We start from the raw sequence: 20,759 nt of genomic DNA on the forward strand, positions 1-20,759 counted from the left end.
TCATAATGTATTCCTCGTCGAATTCCTTCCTCGGCGGTGGTGGCGCTGGCCGTCCAGGCCAGGCACCTTTCATGCAACAACAGCAGCAACAGCCCTCATACTCGCAATTCCCGCAAGGTCAACAGCAGCCGCCAATGCAACAGCCCCAAGCAACAGGGTTCATGGCGCCACAACCAACTGGATTTGCAGGCCAACCGTCACCTTTTGGTAGCTCCCACCTCCAACCCCAAGCTACCGGATTCCCTGCGGGACAGCAGCTCCAGCCGCAGTTTACTGGCTTTCCTGGTCAGCAACCACAGCAACAGCACTTGCAGCCCCAGCCGACTCAGCAGCAAAGCTTCCAGCAGCCTCAATATACCGGATTCCCTGCTCAGAACCAGCAACTCCAGCCCCAAGCGCAAGCGCAAGTGCAACCGCCGCAATTACAAGTGTCTCAGGCCACCGGGCTTCCTACACGAGTCAAGACTTCGAGCGAAATGGCAAACTCCTTCACTGGTGCTAGTGTATCCCCCGCGCCTCCACAAGTGCCCCCGAAGGCTGGGTCAAAGATCCCGAATATTCGACTTTCGTTTATTACGGCTCAAGATCAGGCCAAGTTCGAGCAACTCTTCAAGTCGGCGGTGGGTGATAGCAAAACAATGGATGGCGAGAAGGCGAAGGACTTGTTGCTGCGCTCCAAGCTTACAGGCAAGGATCTGGCTAACATCTGGGTTCTGTCCGATTCCACCAAGTCAGGCCAACTGTTCTTCCCAGAATTTGCATTGGCCATGTACCTGTGCAACCTGCGCTTGACTGGTCGGGAGGTACCCACAAGTCTCCCGGAGACTGTCAAGAATGAGGTCTCCAGTATGGTTGATATCATCTCATTTGATGTCCCCGACACAGCTCCACAGCCGGCTCAACGCACCAATGTTCCCAACTTTGAAGCCCCTCTCCTGGAGAACAAGTCCACCCCACCTATTGTCCAGCAACCTCAACCTCAGCAGCCGAGCAATGCTCAGCTTTTGACCCAACTGACAGCTCAGCCCACTGGATTTTTCCCTCAGCAGACTGGCATCCAACAGCCCCAACAGACGGGCTTCCCGGGCCAGAACCAGTCGCAGTTTCTCCAGGCGCAGCAGACGGGTTTTATGACAAACCCCCAGGCCACCGGATACTCTGGCCCCCGTCCTCCAATGCCTCCGATGCCTACTGGCTTTGCGTCAAACCTCAGCCCTGCACAGACTGGTGCGTTGACCGCCCAGCCTACTGGTATCCCCGGGCAGTGGGGCTTTATCAACACCCCCGCTCAGGGTCTGCCTAATATTGAGGCCATGAAGCAGCAGCTTATGCCGCAACCTGGCCGGGAAGGTGGTTTCACTATGGCGAACCTTTCTGGAAATGCTACCGTGGCTTGGGCTATTACAAAGGAAGAAAAGAAGATTTACGATGACCTTTTCCGTGCTTGGGATGGAATGCGTAAGGGTTTCATTGGTGGTGAGACTGCTATTGAGATTATGGGCCAAAGTGGATTGAACCGTAAGGATCTGGAACGTATCTGGACTCTCGCGGATCCCAACAACCGTGGGCGTCTGAACATGGATGAATTTGCTGTGGGTATGCATTTGATCTACCGTGCTTTGAATGGTTATCCAGTTCCCAGCCGCCTGCCTCCAGAGTTGATCCCACCCTCTACAAGACACCTGAATGACTCGATTGGTACCGTCAAGTCACTCTTGTCTCAAGACGCCGAGAGCCGTAAATCTAGCGGAGCCTTCTTGCAGCCGCAGAAGACTGGCGTTAGCTATCTTAAGGATCACTCTTTCCGCGGTGGCAATGGAGCGCAATCTGGAGCTTCCCGTAAGGACGCAACCATGTTCAAGAACAACGATTCCGTTGGCGGTTATCGCTCAAGTGCACGCCGTCGCGTCGGTAATGATCCCCGTTCACCCTCACCTGCTGCCTCTGAAGCTTCTCAAGCCGATGAGCTTTCCGTAGAACAACTCCTCAAGAAGATTCGCGAGACCAAGATCATGCTGGATGCAGTTGACTTCCAGGATGAGAACAAGGCTGAAGATGACGATGCTCTCGACCGTCGTGACCGCCGGGAAGCAGAGTCTCTCATGGACCGCATTCGTCGTGTGCAAGACGATATTGATACCCACCCTAATGCCGCTTTCCGTAACCTGGATAGTGGCGCGGAACGTCGGTCCCTTCGTCGTCAGCTGCAATCTTTTGAAGACCAAGTTCCTCAAGCCGCATCTGACGTCCGTCGCGTTGAACGAGAGATTGCCGAGGGGAAGCTTGAGCTTTTCCGCCTCAAGGAAGCAAAGGCTAACCCCAATGGTGTTTCCAATATTGTCGGCACTGGTCCTGGCGGTGCAGTGACCGAGGCTGATCGGATCAAGGCTCGAGCTCGCGCACGTATGCAGGCCCGTGCTGCTGAACTTGCTGGACGCCCGGCTCCTTCAACCGAGGACGACGGAGAATCTGCTCGCCGACTGGAGTCTGAGAGGGCCGAGGCCAATGCTGAAAGAGAGCGCAACGACACTATGACCCGCGATGTTGAGGAGAGTGTCCGCGACTTCACTCGCAGCTTGGAGGACAGCCTACGTGATGAGGGAGACAACTCTACCCGATCGCATGAGCGACGTCGCTGGGAAGATGCTCTGGGAGTTGAGGATATCATCCGTGACTTTATCTATGACCTGGGTCGTAACAGCCGGACTGCGCACGTACGCAAGGAAGAGTATGATACCCCTCATATCATGACTATCAAGGAAGATCTCGTGCTAACCAATTCATTTTTTTTTAGACGCGAGAAGTCCGTCCAAGACCAGCGACGAGAATATTCATCCCCTCCAGCTGAGTCTCCTGCAGCTCGTCCTTCCATGCCCCCATCCACTGCCTCCTCAGGCTCGGGTGTTGGCAACACACACGAGGACCGTGTCGCTGCTGCCAGGGAGCGTGCTCAGAAGCGTATTGCAGAGCGTATGGCTGCTGCTGGTTTGAAGCCTGCTGATGCCACTGAGACTCTACAACAGCGCCAGGCCCGAGAGAAGAAGGAACGTGAGGATCGTGTGAAGCGTGCTGAAGAAGAAGATACTCAAAGAGAACAAGAGAGACAGCGCCGCTTGGCTGAGGAGCGAGGTGTCCCTGCTCCTGCTCCTGCTGCTGCTGCTGCCGCTGCGCCGAAGCCCGCGGGCAAGAAGCCTCCACCTGCGCCCCCTACTCGCAGGGCCCGAACTGACAGCGCCGGTCAGGCGGATGCAAAGAAGGCCGAAGAAGCTGGCAAGGCTGAGCACGCTGCCCGTGAACAGGCTATCAAAGAGGAACAGGAAGCACAGGAGGCTGAGACTCAACGCCTGGAAGATGAGTCGAAATTGCGGGAACAGGAATTCCTCCAAGAGAAGGAGGCTCAAGCTGCTCGACTCCGTGCTCTTGAAGAACAAGTCCGACAGGGCAAGGTTAAGAAGCAGGAAGAGAAGCGTCGCAGAGAAGAGGCCGCTCGTCAGGCTAAAGATCAAGAGGCTAGACTCGAAGCCCAGCGTGCTGAGCTCGAGATGGCCAAGGAGCGTGAGCGTGAGCTGCAGCGTCAACTTGAGAGCATTGATGACGATAGCTCCTCGGATGATGAGGGCCCTGAGAGTGCGACCCCCAGATATAGTACTCCACCTCCCATCCCAGTCATCTCTGAGCCCGAACCTGCGCCCGAGCCTGCCTTTGAGCCCGAACCCGTTGTTTCTCCAGAGCCTGAGCCCGTTGTGAGCTCCCCTGACAGTAGCCGTGCTTTCCCTGCTATCACTTCCGAGTCTGAGTCGAAGAACCCATACTTCAAGTCTCTTGGCCAACCTGCTGCTGAGGTTGATCCGGTGCAAGCTACTTCCCCACCGGCCACCCAGTCTACCAATCCTTTCCACCGCTTCACCCAACAAGCGGCGGAACCCATCAAGCCTGCGTTTACCGGTGCGGCGCCGCTGGAGCGTAAGAACCGTGCACGCCCTGAAGCAGATGATGACTGGTCTAATGCTGGCTCTGACGTCGACTCTTCTGACGATGAAGATGAGCGTGCCGGCGGTGGCAGCGCCAAGCAGCTTGCTAGTATTCTTTTCGGTACCATGGCACCTCCTCGCCCTCTGAGCGCCATGGATGAAGACAAACCAGCTTCCAACTCTGCTACCCCTGTTCAGGATACTCCTGTGGCACCACCTCCACCTCCACCTCCAGCGTTCTCTCCTCCCGCTGTGGCATCCCCCCGAATCGCCCGCTGCTCCAGCTGGTGCTCCTCCTCCACCACCACCCCCTCCCCCTCCACCTGGTGCCCCTGTTGCTACTCCTCCTCCCCCCCTCCCCCTGCCTCTGGCGCTCCTGGTGTTCCACCCCCTCCTCCTCCCGTTTCTGGTGCCCCTGGTATTCCTCCACCACCACCTCCCGCTGCTGCTGGTGGCGGTGGTGGCCATTCTGCCCTGCTTGCCTCTATCCAAGCTGGCAAGGGTCTCCGCAAAACGCAGACCAACGACCGCAGCCAAAGTTCCTCGGCTGGTCGTGTGCTGTAAGGAAATAATCTCTTAATCGAACATACTGTACAGAATTGGGTTGAGAGATGGATTCATCTCTCATGAAATAAGGACCAATTGCATTTTTCTTTTTTATTGTTTTTGTTTGTTTGGAAGACATCGAGGTATATGAGATTGGAGACGAGGACGATGACAAGTAGTTAGCTTTGTTGATGTGTCATTTACAAATATTCTCTCGTATTTTGCTATATCGTTCAAGTTTATTCAAAGTCCCAAGATATGATCTTAAGCATAGTTCATTCGCTTGGCTGCCAGTACCTTCGATTTCCCTCTCCAATAGGTTGAATAAGGGAATAACTAGCAGGAGAGTTTACCTCCTGAACTCCAGTTGAAAGAAACAGAGGTCTCATCTCCCCATCATCACTAAAAAACAAATTCGGCCGCTCTCGTCGATAATAATCAATACTCGATCCATCACTAAACTCAACAGTCGTATTAAAAGCAACAGTCTCCATATCAAAAGTCCAAGGACCATCCCAAGATCTCGAATAAGCATGACGTCCAACATTAGGACCAGCACCAAATCCCGCATCAGATAGTAGCGAGTGTACTAAAAGATGAAAGTTCCCTCGTTTATCCATCCACATGAACGGATCCTCACTTGCTTGCTCGAAAATCGGATCTCGTGGATGAATAGGCGTATAAGGATCTGGATAATCGGTCGCAGAGGCGATATTAATGAGCTCGGTGCCATTACAGTTATAAGGACAACCACGATATGCGAGAATCGTTTCACTGAATGAATGAGAACTCGAATGAACATGTAATGGACCCGGATTCGTTGTATCAGCATCCCAAGCTGCATTATCCAGACCAGGAAAGACTTGACCATGTTTCGACCAGTTGATCAGGTCTCTTGATGATAACACACTTATTCCGCTTTCACCATTCTCATTATTCCCAGGTCCACATGTGAGATTCACATCTTGACATGTAGATGGGACGGATTGAGGACATCCAATGTTATACAGTAGATACTGTTTATCCTTCCTACTCCAAATGACAGTGGGATTGTGTGCAAATGTAGGAAGGATCTCTTGTTTTGAGGCATATGGACCTAAAGGACCATTCTGGGATTCGGCACGGATGATATAGCTATATGAAGACCAATAATCAAGACCACAGCCATGCATGAATTCGGAGATGAAGAGATGGTAGAGGTCTTTGTTGTTGGGATCACGGATTATTCCATTACACCAGGATGATATCCCCTCGGATGTACGGTTGTATCCGTTTGATCGGGGACCTGGGCGAAGGGCTAGTTTTCCACAGTCTGAGTTCGTCCAGCCTGGATCACAGATACAGGAATTGCTTTTGCAGATTCCATTTAGACTGCATTCTTCGTCTGTGGTGCAGGCTAGGGTTGATGCAAAGAGGAGGGAGGTAAGAAGTTTGAGATATGAGAGGCGAGTCATCTTGTAATGTTGATATGAGATACCACGAGAATAGTGAGAACAGTTTTGAGGAGAATCACCATGGTTTTGTATTGTGTCGATCGAAGCTTCATATTGGACTGAATGTTCATCCCCGCACTGATACTCGGGGTAAGTGCCGACTCCACTATAGATGCAACCCAGTTGACATTTCCTCACTCCTGAAGCTATTGGGCAATTGGAAATGATAATCGTGTCTAATACTATACAGGAAGAAACATTGAAGATCAGGTCATTCTCACTAACTTATTGATTTTCCGATATTTACCCGATTTTTAAAGAGAGAAAATACCAGTTGACTGGAAACACATTATCAATTTCTTCATATCTGATGTTTTAACTAGTAAAATGCTTCAATGCTACCCTCAAATTTGGGTATAATCATCGCTCAATTCGAACCATTCAGTAACTCGCACCAACACCACATATGCACTCTTAGACTGTAGTCTCCTCATGCTCAATAAAATGCTCATTCTTGCCCTCGGCAATAGGCAACGGTAGCTTACTTCGCTCAATAAACTTCTTCGTCTGAGTTCCAGGTACCAACCAAGGTTCATTCAAGAAGAGCGAATTCATATCCTCAAGAGGAAGTTTAGTCGTCTCAGGTAGGACAAGCCAAAAGAAGACCGCGTTTGAGAAGTTGCAAACACAGAAAAGGATATAGAAGTGCGCTCCACCAATAGCATTGATGGCTGGGTCGGTGATCTGACCGATCATCGTGTTAAAGGCGAAAGAAACCATAACGGCAATTGAAACGCCCTTGGAACGAGTCTTAGTGTCGAAGATCTCGGCACAGATGATCCAGGTAAGTGGGCCGATTGTTGCACTGTAGCAGAAGTTGTAGCACCAGGTCATGACAATGAAGGCCCAGTCAGCGCTGTTGTTGTGTGATGTGCCTGGTGGGAACTTGGCGACCAGAATTGTAGGAATAATCTATTGATGTTAGTCCAACCAAATCACTGTTATGAGAAGTGTAGGGGAAACTTGAAGGTGGGACATACAAAGAATACGCAGTTTCCAATGTTTCCAAGGATCTGAGGCCAACGGCGACCGGTCTTATCGATGAAAAGCATGCAGAGAAACTGGGCAATAATGGCAATGATCGAGCTGATACCCTGGTACTTGAGGGTATTGTTGGCTGCGATGCCCATCTGCTCGAAAATCTCAACACTAAAGTACTGGATAGCACTGACACCAGTCATCTGAGCCGCAGCCTGGATCGAACAAGCCAAAAAGAGACGTCGGAAGGACGATCGGTCCGTAAACAGCTCAGTATATGATTTGGCCTCTGTCTCATGTTCATGTGCAATCGATGTAGTAATCTGCTCGTACTCGGTTTGAACCCAAGGGTCATTAACATTTCCACGAGCGTGGAGTTTAGCCAACGTCTGTAGACCTTCCTCTAATCTTCCATGATCAATGAGCCAACGTGGAGACTCGGGGAACAGAAGAATCAAGGCGGCCAGAAAGACAGCGGGCACCATCTGAATTCCCAGGGAGATACGCCACTGGCGCGAATCGTCGTCAGCAAAGTTGATATAGGTGCCCCAGGAGATCCAGGTGGCTACTAGAGAGCCAACTCCAAGCATCAATTGTTGAAGAGAAATGACTCGACCACGAATATCTGGGTGTGCGATCTCTGCTTGGTAAATGGGAATAATCATCACCAAGATACCAACTCTGGACTCATAGGTCAGTTGGTGTCTCCACAAGACTATTAGAAGAGAACTCACCCAAGACCTGCAATAGCTCGACCAGCATATAGATAACCGATAGTCTGTGCACCAGTTTGCAGACCACTGTGGTTCGTAATCAGTGAGTGTCACAAAAACAAATATGAGAATTGTGGCCTTTTTACGCACCCTCCTAGTAAAAAGACGATGGATCCCACGAGAATAGTGTATTTACGACCAGCAGAATCACCCATTGGACCTGCAAAGATAGCTCCGAAGAAGGCACCTCCCGTGAAAACAGCAGTAATAGCTCCACTCTCTGTAGAATTCAGATTGAATTTATCGACAAGAGAGGGACTGGCGATGGCCTCAGCAATAACACCAAGATCATATCCATAGAGCACAGAGCCCAGCGAGGCGAATACGCAGACCAGAAACTAGAATTCACATTTCATTAGACTCGTTTTCAAGCAATAAACAGCTTCAAGTTCATACATACCTGGTACCAGCGAGGAGAGAGCGCCATGATAGCTGATTTTGAGTATCGCACTTTCAGACTTGGACCCTTCAGAAAACTGGGCCGGGCTCCACTGTCCTATATGAACAAGAATCAACTCCATTCTCTTCTCTTTTCCCATTGCTATCATCGAAATAGGTCGTAGGGTCCGAGTGCCGAGTTCCGTTAATTCTGATCTCCCATTGGAGGAAATATGGAGTACAGACCTCCCCCGCAGGAATTTTGCCGATTGCTGTATAAGATGAGGATGGGGATTCCGGAATTTCCCCATTAATAGCGTGAAAAGAGAATGGTTCAAAGAGCGAGATATTGAAGTGGCTTCGCGTGATCGGCTTCCAAGGTTTAGATTGCGTATGCTTAACGCCGAGGGCTTAACTTAAACCTACACCGGCTAATAGTAGTCAGTTGTGTCTGGAGTTATGAAATGTCATGCTATTTTGTCTCTGTTTTTAGTCCGTACTTTGTCATGATATTCCAGCGGAGGTAAAATACCTTTGATACTTAGTTCTCACCCCACCGGTACCCCAGACTCGATATAGCAAGTCAATAGGGTCAAAGCCCAGTCTTCGGTCTGACTCTAAGAAACTCCAGGTGCCGTCTTGGCGACACTGAGTTTTGCCTCATAAGGCTTATCCTCGCCATTCCCGCTGCCCAGGTGGGATCTCCCGTATAGGTGTCAATGGCCCAAAAGTACCTTGATTGTTTTGACGGAAAGGCTTGGAAGATGGACTCAAGAAATAAATCAGTTGAATGTATTGAACGCCACAGCTCCGAAATAATAGATTGTACAAAGATTCATATAGATCATTCACGATGCAACCTCCGCAATAACATTCCCCACAGTACTCACACACCAGACTGCCACAAGACCCCAACCAATTTTACGATCCATGCGCCAGTTGTTCATCGGGACCACAATCAGAAGTCCAACAAGAACGACCAGAAGAGTAGCACCGCTAATGACCAGTACCTTGGAGATAGCAATCTCATAAGGTTGCTGCTCAGAAGAAGCAGCACTTGAACTGAAAATCTCATCACGCTGCCGCTGCCGGGATCTCCCGCCATTAAGAGTCATATACATGCCACCCAGGCCAATACCGAGAAGAATATTGAGCATTGGACCTCCGAAACATGCACTAAGAGCCATGACAGGGTACCCCAGTCGCGCAACAGTGATATCAGCGACAAGATCACCCAGAGAATTACCGACAGCGAAGACGGTCAGCCCTAAAAGTGAGTCTGAAATATCGAGAATAACACCAAGCGTTTTCAGTAGAGAGACTACTTCTGTCGCGATAGTAGCAATCCAGGATATCGCAACAAAGAATCCGAGGAGGGAGAGGAACGGTCTCCACGAGGATGGAAGCGAGAGAGGTGGGTCATCATCAGGCGACTGACCAGGCTGATAATAGTCTTGGCCTCGAGCTACCCGTCGATGCCAAGGTCGTCGCCGAGTGGTGATAAGAAGAAGTGATAGGAACACGAAGGAGAAAAGAAGGGAGATCAAAGAAGGAAAAATGAGGTTCTTCGGATCTAGGTCTTCATCTAAAGTGGTCCACGCAATCAGGACAAAGAAGAAAGGCCCGGTGAAAAGCTGGGTGATAATCAACCAACGATTCCAATCTCTAGCCGGCCCGGAAGATGCGGGCACCGGTGGTGGAGGAAGCTCAGAGTCCCAGCGTGGTCGACTGGACTGATCTTGGATAGTTGATTTGCGATGGGAATGGGATACTGATAGATGAGGAATAGAGGCATGATGGTCATGGTGGTCATGTAACATAGGTCCCAGTATGGGACTATCGGCTGGTAGGCGCACTCTTGGAGCATGGCTGTCGTCACCGTCGCCGACTACATCAATAACCACGGCAGGTATTGGATCTAGCTCAGCGGATTCCGGAGGCCCAGGCTCGATAACTGGGATAGTTATGGTGAGAAGGAAAACACTGGGCGCAGCCACAATTCCTAACAGCCGCCCAGCAATACCCTTCGACTTCCATCCAGCTAGGGTTGGGAACAGCGTGCAGGCAATCTGCTGAGGAGCAGGAAGAATAGAGTACGGCCACCATCTTTTGAAGGGGTTCCGGAATGAAAGGTCATCGTTGCGTATATCATCAATACTGTCATGAACCATGAGTTGCTCCGATGGACTAGTCACAGGATTGGGAAGTCGGATGCTTGGTGGTCGAGATGACTGTGCAGATGTCACATCGATAAACGCAGGAAATGGCGCGCATGGGCTCTCGGGTGTGATGCCAGGCTGAGGACTAGAACCCCTGCCTCGTGGAGATACCGACACGGGAGATCTCTCATGTGGAGTGTTCGCTTGGTAATTGGGGAATTGAAAATTGCCCGGAGGAGCAAGTAGATCGGGTGTTCGTGGGCCTTCCGGCAACACCGGACTTGCGTTTGAGGACGATAGGACAGAGGAAGATGGCGATGCAGTCAATGCGGCATTGATATCTATGCGGGGCAGCTCAGGTGCCTCCAAATGAGGTCGATCATTAGTCTCATTGGAAGGCCGCCTCACTGTTAAGCGTGGTCCCTGATCTTGACGCTGCCCTAGCACACTGGTGTCGAGTTGTAACCCCTCCGCATCATTGGCGGAGACAGCTCGAACTCTCGAAGATCCATTGGCACTAAGCGGCGACAGGCGGTCATCAGTCGTAGAGGGTCTGGTAGCTCGAGGGTGTGACGCAATAGACCGTGTGTCAAAAGGCTGGGAGCTGTCCTCATCTTCTGAGTATCCGACGAAGCTAATCGTACGGTCGCGGTTTGTGTTCCGTGCTCTTTGGAGAGAATGTAGTACAGATTGGAATTCAAGCGCTCCGACGAGACTCGGACGAATGGGATTCATGGTATTTCTCCGAGATCTGTTTTGCGGTCGATGAACATGCATATTGTTACTGATTTCGGCAAGGTAGCGGTTGCGAGTCTCGTCGTCTTCGTCGTCTTCTTCTTTCCAAGCAGGGACTCCTTCCGCTCTTTCTAAAAGATCAAAGTCATCAGTCGACGCGCCACGGAGGAGGCTTCGTGATTCTGCAGCGACTCCTGGATCATCATCCTCCACAGGTGCCTCAACCTCCAGTTCTTGATTGTCCGGGATGTGAAAATGGGTTCGTGCGGCAAGGTCTCTTTCGTATCTCTGACGACGCCGGACGAGATACCAATGCCAAGTCACTACCATCACAACGTAGAAAACGTAGAGTGCCACCATAGCGGCCGACTCCCAGACATGAAGCCTGCCATCCGCCAACAAGAACATGCTAAAACTGACAGCAACAATAAAGTAACCCACATCTCGGACAAAACTACGCCGTGCCACCTTGAAAGGTCGAACCAATGCCATAGAACCGGCAACGACGGATGTGATGAAACTGGCCGCTCCGATAAGTTCACCGATCGCTAGGCTTCCACTATTCGACCGCATTGCGGCAAACGTGGAAAAGACATCAGGACTTCCGTTACCAAACGCGAGAAAGGTCACGCCAGTCAGGCTTTCGCTCAACCCCAAGATAATCGCCAGAGTGCTCAGATCGATACACAGGAAATCGCTGGCTGCTATGCCAATGGTGCTAAAAAGAAGCGATAGCCAAAGGATTAGGATGAGGAATGCTAGCGGTTTCGCTTCGGGCAGAGCACAGTAATAAAGCTGTAGATATGAGAATAGGCCATCTTGGTGGTCTGGGCAGTGAGTGCGAACGTAGGCACACTGATCTTCGACCTCGCGAACTAGGCGGCACTAAATGTGGTCACACAATGCAAGATTTAGCCTCGTGTGCAGTTCCACGACGGAATGGATTACGCGTAGGGTATATGATAGCTGGGGTTACGGTACCTCGGGTTCATCTTCTCGTCTGAATAGAAACACATTCTTTGGTGTAGAGCGGGGCGATTCTCCAATGATTACACTGCGTACAGTCCAGCTCAGTACCACGAGGGCCGTGAACACTACAAGCGTAGTGTAAAACGGCCGGACCGAATACCGAGGCCCTTTGCGAACGGTAGGCTGCAGAAAAGATGAAATTTGCTCCATTATAACGTTGGCGGCGGTACCATTGTGGGCTGAAGAGATACCAAGAAAAGATCTAGTAGATCTGAGAGCTTGTTATCATCATAAATCTTGGTCTTAGTTGGTCACAAGACTCGAACCCCCTCCATCAAGCTAGATGTGCCTTAACCTGCCAATGCGGTGAGTAAGTGATGTCAGCCTGGAGTGGAGCTGCAGAAGTGGGCCAATGCGCTAGACTGCGAGGGGCATGCTGTTATGTTGAGTAAACTGTGGAGTAGGGCTGAAACTGGAGCACCTGGAAACGACTAGAAGATAAATAAGAAAATAAGATGAGAATTGGAGGTAGAAGCTAGGATGGGGCGTTTGTCTATGTTTAGATGAGATCTTGAACAGCATTACTGCCTTAATGCCTGAACAATAGAATGCCTGAAGTTCCAGGATCCAACAGATAAGGTCATGTGATATTATGCATTACTGGATCATCCAGATTGCCGTATGTTTGTTGACGTCTCATGTTATGTTGTCGCCCCTCTTGCCCGGCATCAACCAAATTTACAACCCAAACCTCGCGATTTGCTATCCCCGAACGGGGGAAACCGCAACCATGCCTCGTGTCGCAAACAAGGCTCATCGCCGTTCAAACGGCAACTCCACCCCTCACAAGAACTCTCCTATTAAGTACAGAGCCCTCCTCATGATGCGATAGTGAGATCACCACTAACCCCGATCACCAGGATTCCCCTCAACGATGATATGGGGGAGAAAGCCGCCCGTATGGAGGCCCGTCAAGCATTACACGATCGACAAATGAGCCAAATCAAAGCCGCAGTCAAAACACCGATGCCGCCGCGCCGATACACACTTAACCGCGACGGAAGCGAAAGTCCGGGGACACCGCGCGCATCAAGTCACCGCGGTCGGGAAAGCGATGTCAATGGTCGCGCAGTGACTCCGATGAAGCGCGTTCCTATCCTCGCCAACTTTGAGGAATGGATGAAGATGGCTACCGACAACAAGATTAATGCGAACAACTCCTGGAACTTTGCCCTTATCGATTACTTCCATGATATGTCCCTCCTGAAAGAGGGAGATGGTGTGAACTTTCAGAAGGCTAGTTGTACCCTCGATGGATGTGTTAAGATTTACACAAGTCGAGTAGACAGCGTCGCTACTGAAACCGGAAAACTGCTCAGTGGTTTGGCTGATAGTCGCGACAAGAGGGGACGAGATGCTGATGCAGAAGGAGAAGACGGCGATGAGGATGAGGAGGGAGAAGATGGCGCACCGCGAAAGTCGCGCAAGAAGGTACAGTCAATTTCACTCAAACGACTCGCATTCAACACTCGACTAACCATACGGACGGCAATAGACACGTTCCCACGAAGCTACATTGGCCCCATCTTTTGCATCATTACAACTGAAGAAGTTCGAGCTGGAGTTTGCTGTGGATCCGTTATTCAAGAAGGCGTCAGCAGATTTTGACGAAGGCGGAGCCAAGGGTCTGCTGCTCAACCACCTGGCTATCGATGGAGTGGGACGAATTGTCTTTGATAGCAGTGATGACGCCGTAGACGACAGTTCTAAGACAGCAGAAGGCGAAGATCGAGAGTCTCCCGATCCAGAGTCTCAAGGTGAAGACCAGACACAACCTGCCCCTCCGAGCGCACGCGACACCTTCGAGGATGACCCAGAGATTGATCTAGCTACACTAGCCAGCCGGTTTTTCCCCGATTTGGATCGATTAGGAGAGCAGGATATCTGTCCTTCCCTGAAGAACTTCGACCTGGGTGACCCGAGCGGATCCTTGGACATTCCTTTTCTCAAAGCGCCTGAGGATTGGCGACAGGAGAACAACCATGAAAATGGAGTTGACGAGCCATCGGGAATCATGCTGGATGATGACAATGCAGTTGGCTTTGACGATGACGAGGCCTCTTTGGCCGGCTTTGACCTGAGTGGCGACGCCGGCTTCGGTGATGGAGGAGAGGCTTGGGCCAGGGAGGCGGCCTTGGAACCAATGCTCAAGGTGCACCGATTAGATAATGGCGAAGATGCAGATGGTGATGAGGACATGGACCACGAGGACTCATATGCGGTTTCTATGTCTCATCAAACAAGCAAACAAGACCATGAAAATATCCTCAGTTACTTTGACAATGCGCTTCAGAAGAACTGGGCAGGTCCAGAGCATTGGAAAATTCGAAGAATTAAAGATCATACAGCAGCCAGCACTACCTCAGCCCCCAAGCCACGAAAGGAGAAAGAGCCTTTCGAGATCGACTTTGGAGCTCCTCTGGATCATGCCATTGCTGAGTTAATCTACATGCCGGCCAGCTCGAACTCGGCGATTTCCCTACCAAAGACACAATGGAAGACAAAGGGACGAAATCTGTTACCCGATGACAAACATTTCAACTCCCGCAACCTTCTCCGCCTTTTCCTCAAGCCCAAAGCCCGTATGGGATCGAAGAAACTTCTGGGCAGACGAACGATTCGTCCTCAAGAACAAACTTCTGGAAATGGCGACATGGACGAGGCCTTCTGGGCGAATCACAAGGTGGAAGACAATGCCGAAGAAGGTGCTGCTGGCGCTTACGATGCTAATTTCTTCGCCGATGATGATGGTCTTGCCTTCCCTAATGGTATGGATCTTGATGACGATGACGACAATCTGCCATTTGCCGATGCCCGTGAAATGCTGTCTCCAGCGGTCGATGGACGTTCTGTCACAGATCCTGCATCACAAACTGGGTTGGCGGCGTTGTTGAACATGGTTGGTGCCACACCGGCCCGCCCTGGAGCTGGCGGATATGGCTCCCAGCTAGTTACTCAAGGCGGACGACGTGCGCGCCCAGATTATGTTAACTATGCCCGTGTCGCCAAGAAGGTTGACGTACGACGACTCAAGACTGAAATGTGGAAGGGCATGGGTCAAAGGTTGATTGCCGCCACAGAATTTGGCTCAGCTTCACAACCTGGGGTTCTTTCTAGCGAGGCACCGACCGAGCCGGAGAGTGAAGCTGAGGTCCCTGAGCCAACGACACCACGAGCAGGTAGCCCCGAGGAACCCAAGAACGATTCCCGCCTACGCTTTACCCAGATTATGAATTCGCTGAAGTCTGTTTATCCGACCGAGACCTTGCGTGATATCAGCACTTCTTTCGGATTCATTTGTCTTCTCCATTTGGCCAATGAACAAGGTCTTGTCTTGGAAAGCGATATTAGCAAAATTGCCAGTGGCGCCTGCAGCCTTGAGGAAATCTTTGTTAGCCGAGATGTTCATGCTGTCCTTGAGGAGGGCGCCATGTAAACTGGTTCGTTGCATGTACAGACGGTCGGAGTAGAATGTGTGATTGATGATTGATGGGGCAACGGAATCAATTTATAGAATTTCGTGGAGTTGGTCAGGTTTCTTATTCTCTGCACAGTGGCGTTCTGATTTGCTTGTCAGATTAAGTTGTAATTTCATCTTGTTCAATTCAATGTTGGAATGAAGCATTTCAATTGATTTATTTTTCTCGTCTTCACACATTGAGATAAGGATCTACCGAGACTCTCCTTCAAGTTTTAAACAACTCTCGAAAAGTCCACAAGCCCTACTACAGATGGGTTCCACTAGATGTCCATACTTGACAATTCTACGTGATACTTAGGTTCTTAGCAAGATAGGAACCCGTTCAAAGGGCATGTATAATTGACTATAATGAAGAAAAGGAGAGAAAGGCGTGAATACACATAGTCGAATAAGCCCACCAAAAAAAACGAAATAGGTATCTGTATCATCCAAACGCCAACACGCCCTTTGTGCATAAAGCCCCAGTGCCTAGACAATTAAGGATAGGGAAATCAGGTGTATGTCCAATATTCCACTTGGTACTCATAAGATGATTTTGATGGGTTTCATTTTTTTTTCTTTGTTTGGGATATGTTTTCTTTTTCGTACGTTCCATTCCACTTCGCAGAGACAAACTCCCTCGCTATTCATAAAGATTTCTTGACACCCACAGGCTCACTAGGAGTTCGATTCACGGGGTTCTAGTAGGCACCTGGAATGGGGACAGAGCCGTAACTGTGCTCGCCAGGGGCACTAGTCACATGGTGCTGTGGCTGGGTGTTGAAGTTGAAACCATGGCTAGGCGGGGGAGCGAACTCCTCCTGGATTGTTTGGGGAGTTGCTTGTTGAACACGAATAGGAGGAGCCTGGAGCTGGAATGCGGGCTTGGGCTGAGTTGGAGAGCGAGGCGAGGCGTACTGAGTAGGAGGGGCGGTAGCAAATTGAGGAACAGGGCCACCTTCTCCCTTCTCAATGTCGATACCCTGTGCAGCGGTGAATGGGGACTTGGGAGGGTACGATGAGAAGCCTGGGAAGCCGGGTGTGTTTGGTGCGGTCTGGCGGTGCAGCTGGGCAAGGTAAAAGTCTGAACGAGCGCGATCACGAGCATTCATAGACTTCATAAGCTTGCGCTTCGACCACATGCGGTAGAAGACGACGACGTAGACCAGAATCACGAGGAGTTCGATAACGACTTCGATAATAGCACAGACGAGACCCCAGTCCTACAAAGATATGAGATTAGCATTGTGTATTGGGGATCATGGGTCTGAAAATTTCAATCTCGTAGACTTACTTGGAGACGGCAGAGAAGAGCGTAGTCAATGGTGTTGGAGTAGATCTGCTCACGAGTGTTCTGTGCGCAAGCCCAACCCCAAAGATCCTTGTCGTTTCCATTTGCTTTTGAGTGTTCGTAGATAGCTGCAGTAACGATCCACATAACGAAGCTGAATGTGAAGTAGATGACTGAAATGGTACTGTAGTAGATCGCAAGCTTCTCAGCACGCTTATGACCTCCTTTGTAGTATCCCCAGAACACAATCATACAGGCAAGAAGAGAGAAACATGCCAGACCCAACAGTAACCACTGTGGCCAAGGGCTGGTTCCAGGATTCCACGCATTGCTGCTGTTACGCTCTGGCAGGTCCTTGGTCATCATGAAGGTCCGAAGGGTGACTGCCAACATGGCCAGGACAATCAGACTACAGCCGAAGTTGACGAAGCGCAGGAAGATCTTGGCAATGCGCACACGCAGCTTAATTCGTACATCACGAGCATTCTCCTTCTCCGCATGCTGTTCACCTTTCTCGAGGAAGTACTCCTCACGGAAGGTTGGACTGAGAGGGTTCAAAGTCATGGCAGACTTGGGAACCTTCAGGTCGGCTCGCCAAGGTGACAAAGGAGGGTTTGAGTCGTCTGCATGTTGAGCAGGAGTGTTGTTTGATACATAGCCAAAGCCAGTATCAGCAACACCTTGCGAGATCACTCCTGTCTCAGCAAAGGGAGCTTTGCTGGACGGTTCGATTGGCGAGTAGATCGTGGTCGCTTCCGCAAAGCGAGCAGTGCGAGGACTCTTCAGGGAAGCGTTGTTGCTCTCGGAAGAGACACGAGTCTCCGTTGTCTGGTTGACCATGATGTGTGTATGATCACCCATCCCGCTGTGGTAGGAGGCTCGGGTAATATCGTGAGGAACGACGGGCTCGCCGTTATGACTATCACCAGAAGTCGACATTATGATGAACGATATAGATGATAGAAAGTCGGGAAATGAACAGGGTCAAAAGAGCCAGCTCTTGACGATATTACAGTAGCAAAAACGAAGCCAGGAATAGAACAAAAAGGAACAGTCAGAACCAATTGATCGCTGGGTATTGATTCTCCGTAAGGTGTGACAACGGCTGAAGCTCAATCAACCTTGAAAACGGGATCACCTTTGAATACCGTGTGCGAAGCCTGCGTCCACGGATAAAACACAGAATGAAACCAGACTTGGCAACTATGATGATCTGAAAAGAGAGGGAAAAAATAAATCAGCAGATCCGGAAGCCACCTTGAATATCAATCATGGCCGAACGCCCATGGCTGGGAGGGCGGGGACTGCAGGCCATGCTATCCCATCACCTTTCCCATGGCAAGAGTAAGCGCCGAGGAGAAAAGTGAGAAAAAATTCAAGTCATGATTGGAGGAAGCACGAGCCAACACCGGAATCGAGTGCATATTCACACTGCACGAGACGAAGTGTGACTGGTTAGAGGGGGTGATCGGTCGAGCTTGTCACAGTGGAGTAGCCAGTCAGATGTGGTATGGCCTTCCCGATGGCTCTTCACCCTGCAAGCCCATCACCTCAACCGGGCGCTAACTCGACGATCGCCTGGCCAACCACAGAACTAACAGAACCGCTGGAATTTGAGTGGCATTTTTACGGAGAAAAGAGGGGTTGCGCCTTCAAACTGCTATTAGTTTGCATTTCGTACTGTACAGGTACTTTCGTACCTTGTTCTGGAGTCCTGTCGCTGACCCAAACTACCCGCTGAACTTGTGCAGCTAATGTCACACCAGGGATGATGGAGGGAACAGAGGGGTCTGTGCGTTCCAATTGTACTTGCAAATTTGCGAAGTTGATGCGAGTGTCCAATGCTGTGTTCGGCGATAAGATCAACGAGGATTATTTTTGGCCTTGACAATGCTCATGGGGAGTCACAGCAGCTCAGCTATATAATCAAGTCGAAAGCGCCCACAGACCTGTCTCAGCCTTGGAATGTTCAAATGTTGGACTCAAGGCTGGAATTCCTTTACTGAGTTCTCGACTCCTCATCCAGATCATCAGCCATAATCCCAGACACTTCGAAGGCCTCTCACATTAGCCCTGGCACCCCTCGATATCCCATTTCCATAGTACCCACCTGGAACCTAGCATATGCACCAATTTCACTCAAACCCCCAGCGCTGAAAAACTTGAACTTGTCGATGAGCGCTTGGATAAAAACATTGCCAATATCCCATTTGTTGATTGTGGGACTAATAGTACAGTAGAACGCAGAGTGGTCAAACTAGTGGCATGTTAGGTCGCTGGTATCACATCACATCCTAGTGTGTGCTCCGCACCGGTCTAATGTATGCACTCTGAGTGCCTTGACCAGGATCTTGACCAGTTTTTAGGGTGGCAATGTACCTTGGATGCGAAGTACTTTGGTTGGTACATTATTTGGAAGATCATTTTCCATTCAGACCTTCTCAACCAATGAATCTCCGCGGCGCTGGAGATCGTTTCAGCCAGGTACATAACTAGAGTGCCGAGCCTGGTCCCTCAGGCACAACTGGGTTTTCCACTACATGACAATGCTCAAGGTTATTCAACCTGGAAGAATACTATTCTACTTTCCTGCTCAGAGATAGTTGCCATTTCAACCTGATGAAAAACTACGATGTTATTTTGCTATTCAAGAGAGATCTGGAGAGCCGGAAGTATCTACTTTCAATCCTCATTGCTTCCCCGGCGCATAAGCGTCAAATACACCATGTAATTGCAGGCCAAGAACAAAGTGAATAGTGGAATCCCGGCATCATTAGCATCCACGCTACTCCTTTTCCTGGTTTGCATTCATCGGAATGATTATCCTCGGACTTCATCGGAGTGTGCCTTCATCCCCGACTCCCCGAGACCTGTTCAGCTCATGCATGATCGCTTTATAAGCGCGCCATCGAGGGTTGATGTACCCCGTCGTGACATTTTAAGCGTTTTTACACATCTCATCACCGAAAATCATTGACTCGGACGGATCAAAAAATTAAGTACCATGGTCTGTTGCCAGCACATCTTTATCGCAGAATAGTTCCAAGGTTCTGGACAACGCTCTTGCAGGGCATTGCAGCTTCATCATAGGGTGTAAGTATGCGGGCAACGACTTAGGGATTTTATCCACAAGATGGACTTTTAAACTCATCGCTGATGTCGGCTGGGAATTACCCGTAGTCAGAGACTCTGAACTATTGGAGCATCCTACTGTGTTCCATAGCTCAAACAAGGCCATGCAAACAAATGTCACAAACCTGAAATGCACAAGTTCAGTCGAAGCTCTTCTAATGTCGGATTCGTATCGATAACAATCTTCTTTCGATCTATATTCATGGTGAGACGGGAGCCACTGTTCTTGGACCGCCATATGTCTGAAGGTACCGACTACAACGATACAAGTAATTAGGTCTCGCCCGATATTTGAGACGCAGTTTCACAACATTCATACGTAGGCCTTCCTTCGATAGCTCTAGTCACCGAGCTCTGAATCCGCCATGAGCAAGTAGCTAGACCACGGCTTCCGTTCGCCATTTCCTGGATATCGCGAGGGCCACGGCACCGTGCGCTCTGTAGAGCGTCAAGTCAAATATGCGTGGTGAATCTCGACGTTGGGGTTTCGAGCCAGCAATAATTGAAGTTCTAAGCCTTGGTGAGGAGCGTTGTTTCTTCGTTTCCCAGCTCTGCATAGGAGAGAATTGGTATCCGACCAGCGCTGTCTTTCGCGTTGAGACTAAGAATTTGGGGTGATCCATTATTTGGGTTTAAGACCAAACAGGTTGAAGAAAGAAAGATGATGCATGTCACAATAATTGTGTTAAGATCAATTCTAACCATCGTTCTTTGTGTCAGGTAGGAACTTGAAAGAACACCTGGGAAGTGCTTGCGGGTTTGTCATTTCAAAGGAGAAATTTCACGGCTAGATTCATGGTACCACCAGACTGTG

At 50.1% G+C, this 20,759-nt stretch overlaps 7 protein-coding genes across 7 annotated transcripts; 2 read left to right on the forward strand and 5 right to left on the reverse strand.

Moving 5' to 3' along the window:
• Positions 1-5: 5 nt before the first annotated feature.
• pan1 (actin cytoskeleton-regulatory complex protein PAN1) lies at positions 6-4,535 on the forward strand (the record flags this gene model as incomplete). Its single annotated transcript, XM_057086594.1, has 1 exon — positions 6-4,535. The coding sequence occupies one exon, from the start codon at positions 6-8 to the stop codon at positions 4,533-4,535; it is 4,530 nt and encodes a 1,509-aa protein (XP_056946423.1).
• Positions 4,536-4,792: 257 nt separating this feature from the next.
• Positions 4,793-5,971, reverse strand: N7483_003158 (uncharacterized protein; the record flags this gene model as incomplete). The annotated part of the gene is made up of 1 exon (XM_057086595.1): positions 4,793-5,971. The coding sequence occupies one exon, from the start codon at positions 5,969-5,971 to the stop codon at positions 4,793-4,795; it is 1,179 nt and encodes a 392-aa protein (XP_056946424.1).
• A 453-nt stretch (positions 5,972-6,424) lies between these two features.
• Positions 6,425-8,188, reverse strand: N7483_003159 (sugar porter family MFS transporter; the record flags this gene model as incomplete). The annotated part of the gene is made up of 5 exons (XM_057086596.1): positions 6,425-6,922; positions 6,991-7,669; positions 7,723-7,788; positions 7,852-8,099; positions 8,162-8,188. 5 exons carry the CDS (start codon positions 8,186-8,188, stop codon positions 6,425-6,427), a joined length of 1,518 nt encoding a protein of 505 aa, XP_056946425.1.
• A 799-nt stretch (positions 8,189-8,987) lies between these two features.
• Positions 8,988-12,212, reverse strand: N7483_003160 (sodium/calcium exchanger protein; the record flags this gene model as incomplete). The annotated part of the gene is made up of 2 exons (XM_057086597.1): positions 8,988-11,918; positions 12,015-12,212. 2 exons carry the CDS (start codon positions 12,210-12,212, stop codon positions 8,988-8,990), a joined length of 3,129 nt encoding a protein of 1,042 aa, XP_056946426.1.
• A 580-nt stretch (positions 12,213-12,792) lies between these two features.
• N7483_003161 (condensin subunit BRN1) lies at positions 12,793-15,498 on the forward strand (the record flags this gene model as incomplete). The annotated part of the gene is made up of 3 exons (XM_057086598.1): positions 12,793-12,866; positions 12,923-13,493; positions 13,558-15,498. The coding sequence occupies 3 exons, from the start codon at positions 12,793-12,795 to the stop codon at positions 15,496-15,498; spliced, it is 2,586 nt and encodes an 861-aa protein (XP_056946427.1).
• A 725-nt stretch (positions 15,499-16,223) lies between these two features.
• Positions 16,224-17,752, reverse strand: N7483_003162 (uncharacterized protein; the record flags this gene model as incomplete). Its single annotated transcript, XM_057086599.1, has 2 exons — positions 16,224-16,745; positions 16,817-17,752. The coding sequence occupies 2 exons, from the start codon at positions 17,750-17,752 to the stop codon at positions 16,224-16,226; spliced, it is 1,458 nt and encodes a 485-aa protein (XP_056946428.1).
• Positions 17,753-20,322: 2,570 nt separating this feature from the next.
• N7483_003163 (uncharacterized protein) lies at positions 20,323-20,568 on the reverse strand (the record flags this gene model as incomplete). Its single annotated transcript, XM_057086600.1, has 1 exon — positions 20,323-20,568. The coding sequence occupies one exon, from the start codon at positions 20,566-20,568 to the stop codon at positions 20,323-20,325; it is 246 nt and encodes an 81-aa protein (XP_056946429.1).
• Between the last annotated feature and the right edge of the window lie 191 nt (positions 20,569-20,759).

The sequence above is a fragment of the Penicillium malachiteum genome (assembly GCF_028827825.1).
Source record: "Penicillium malachiteum strain IBT 17515 chromosome Unknown utg000002l:1.0-8849297.0:1.0-8852440.0, whole genome shotgun sequence".
NCBI classification, from domain to species: Eukaryota; Fungi; Ascomycota; class Eurotiomycetes; order Eurotiales; family Aspergillaceae; genus Penicillium; species Penicillium malachiteum.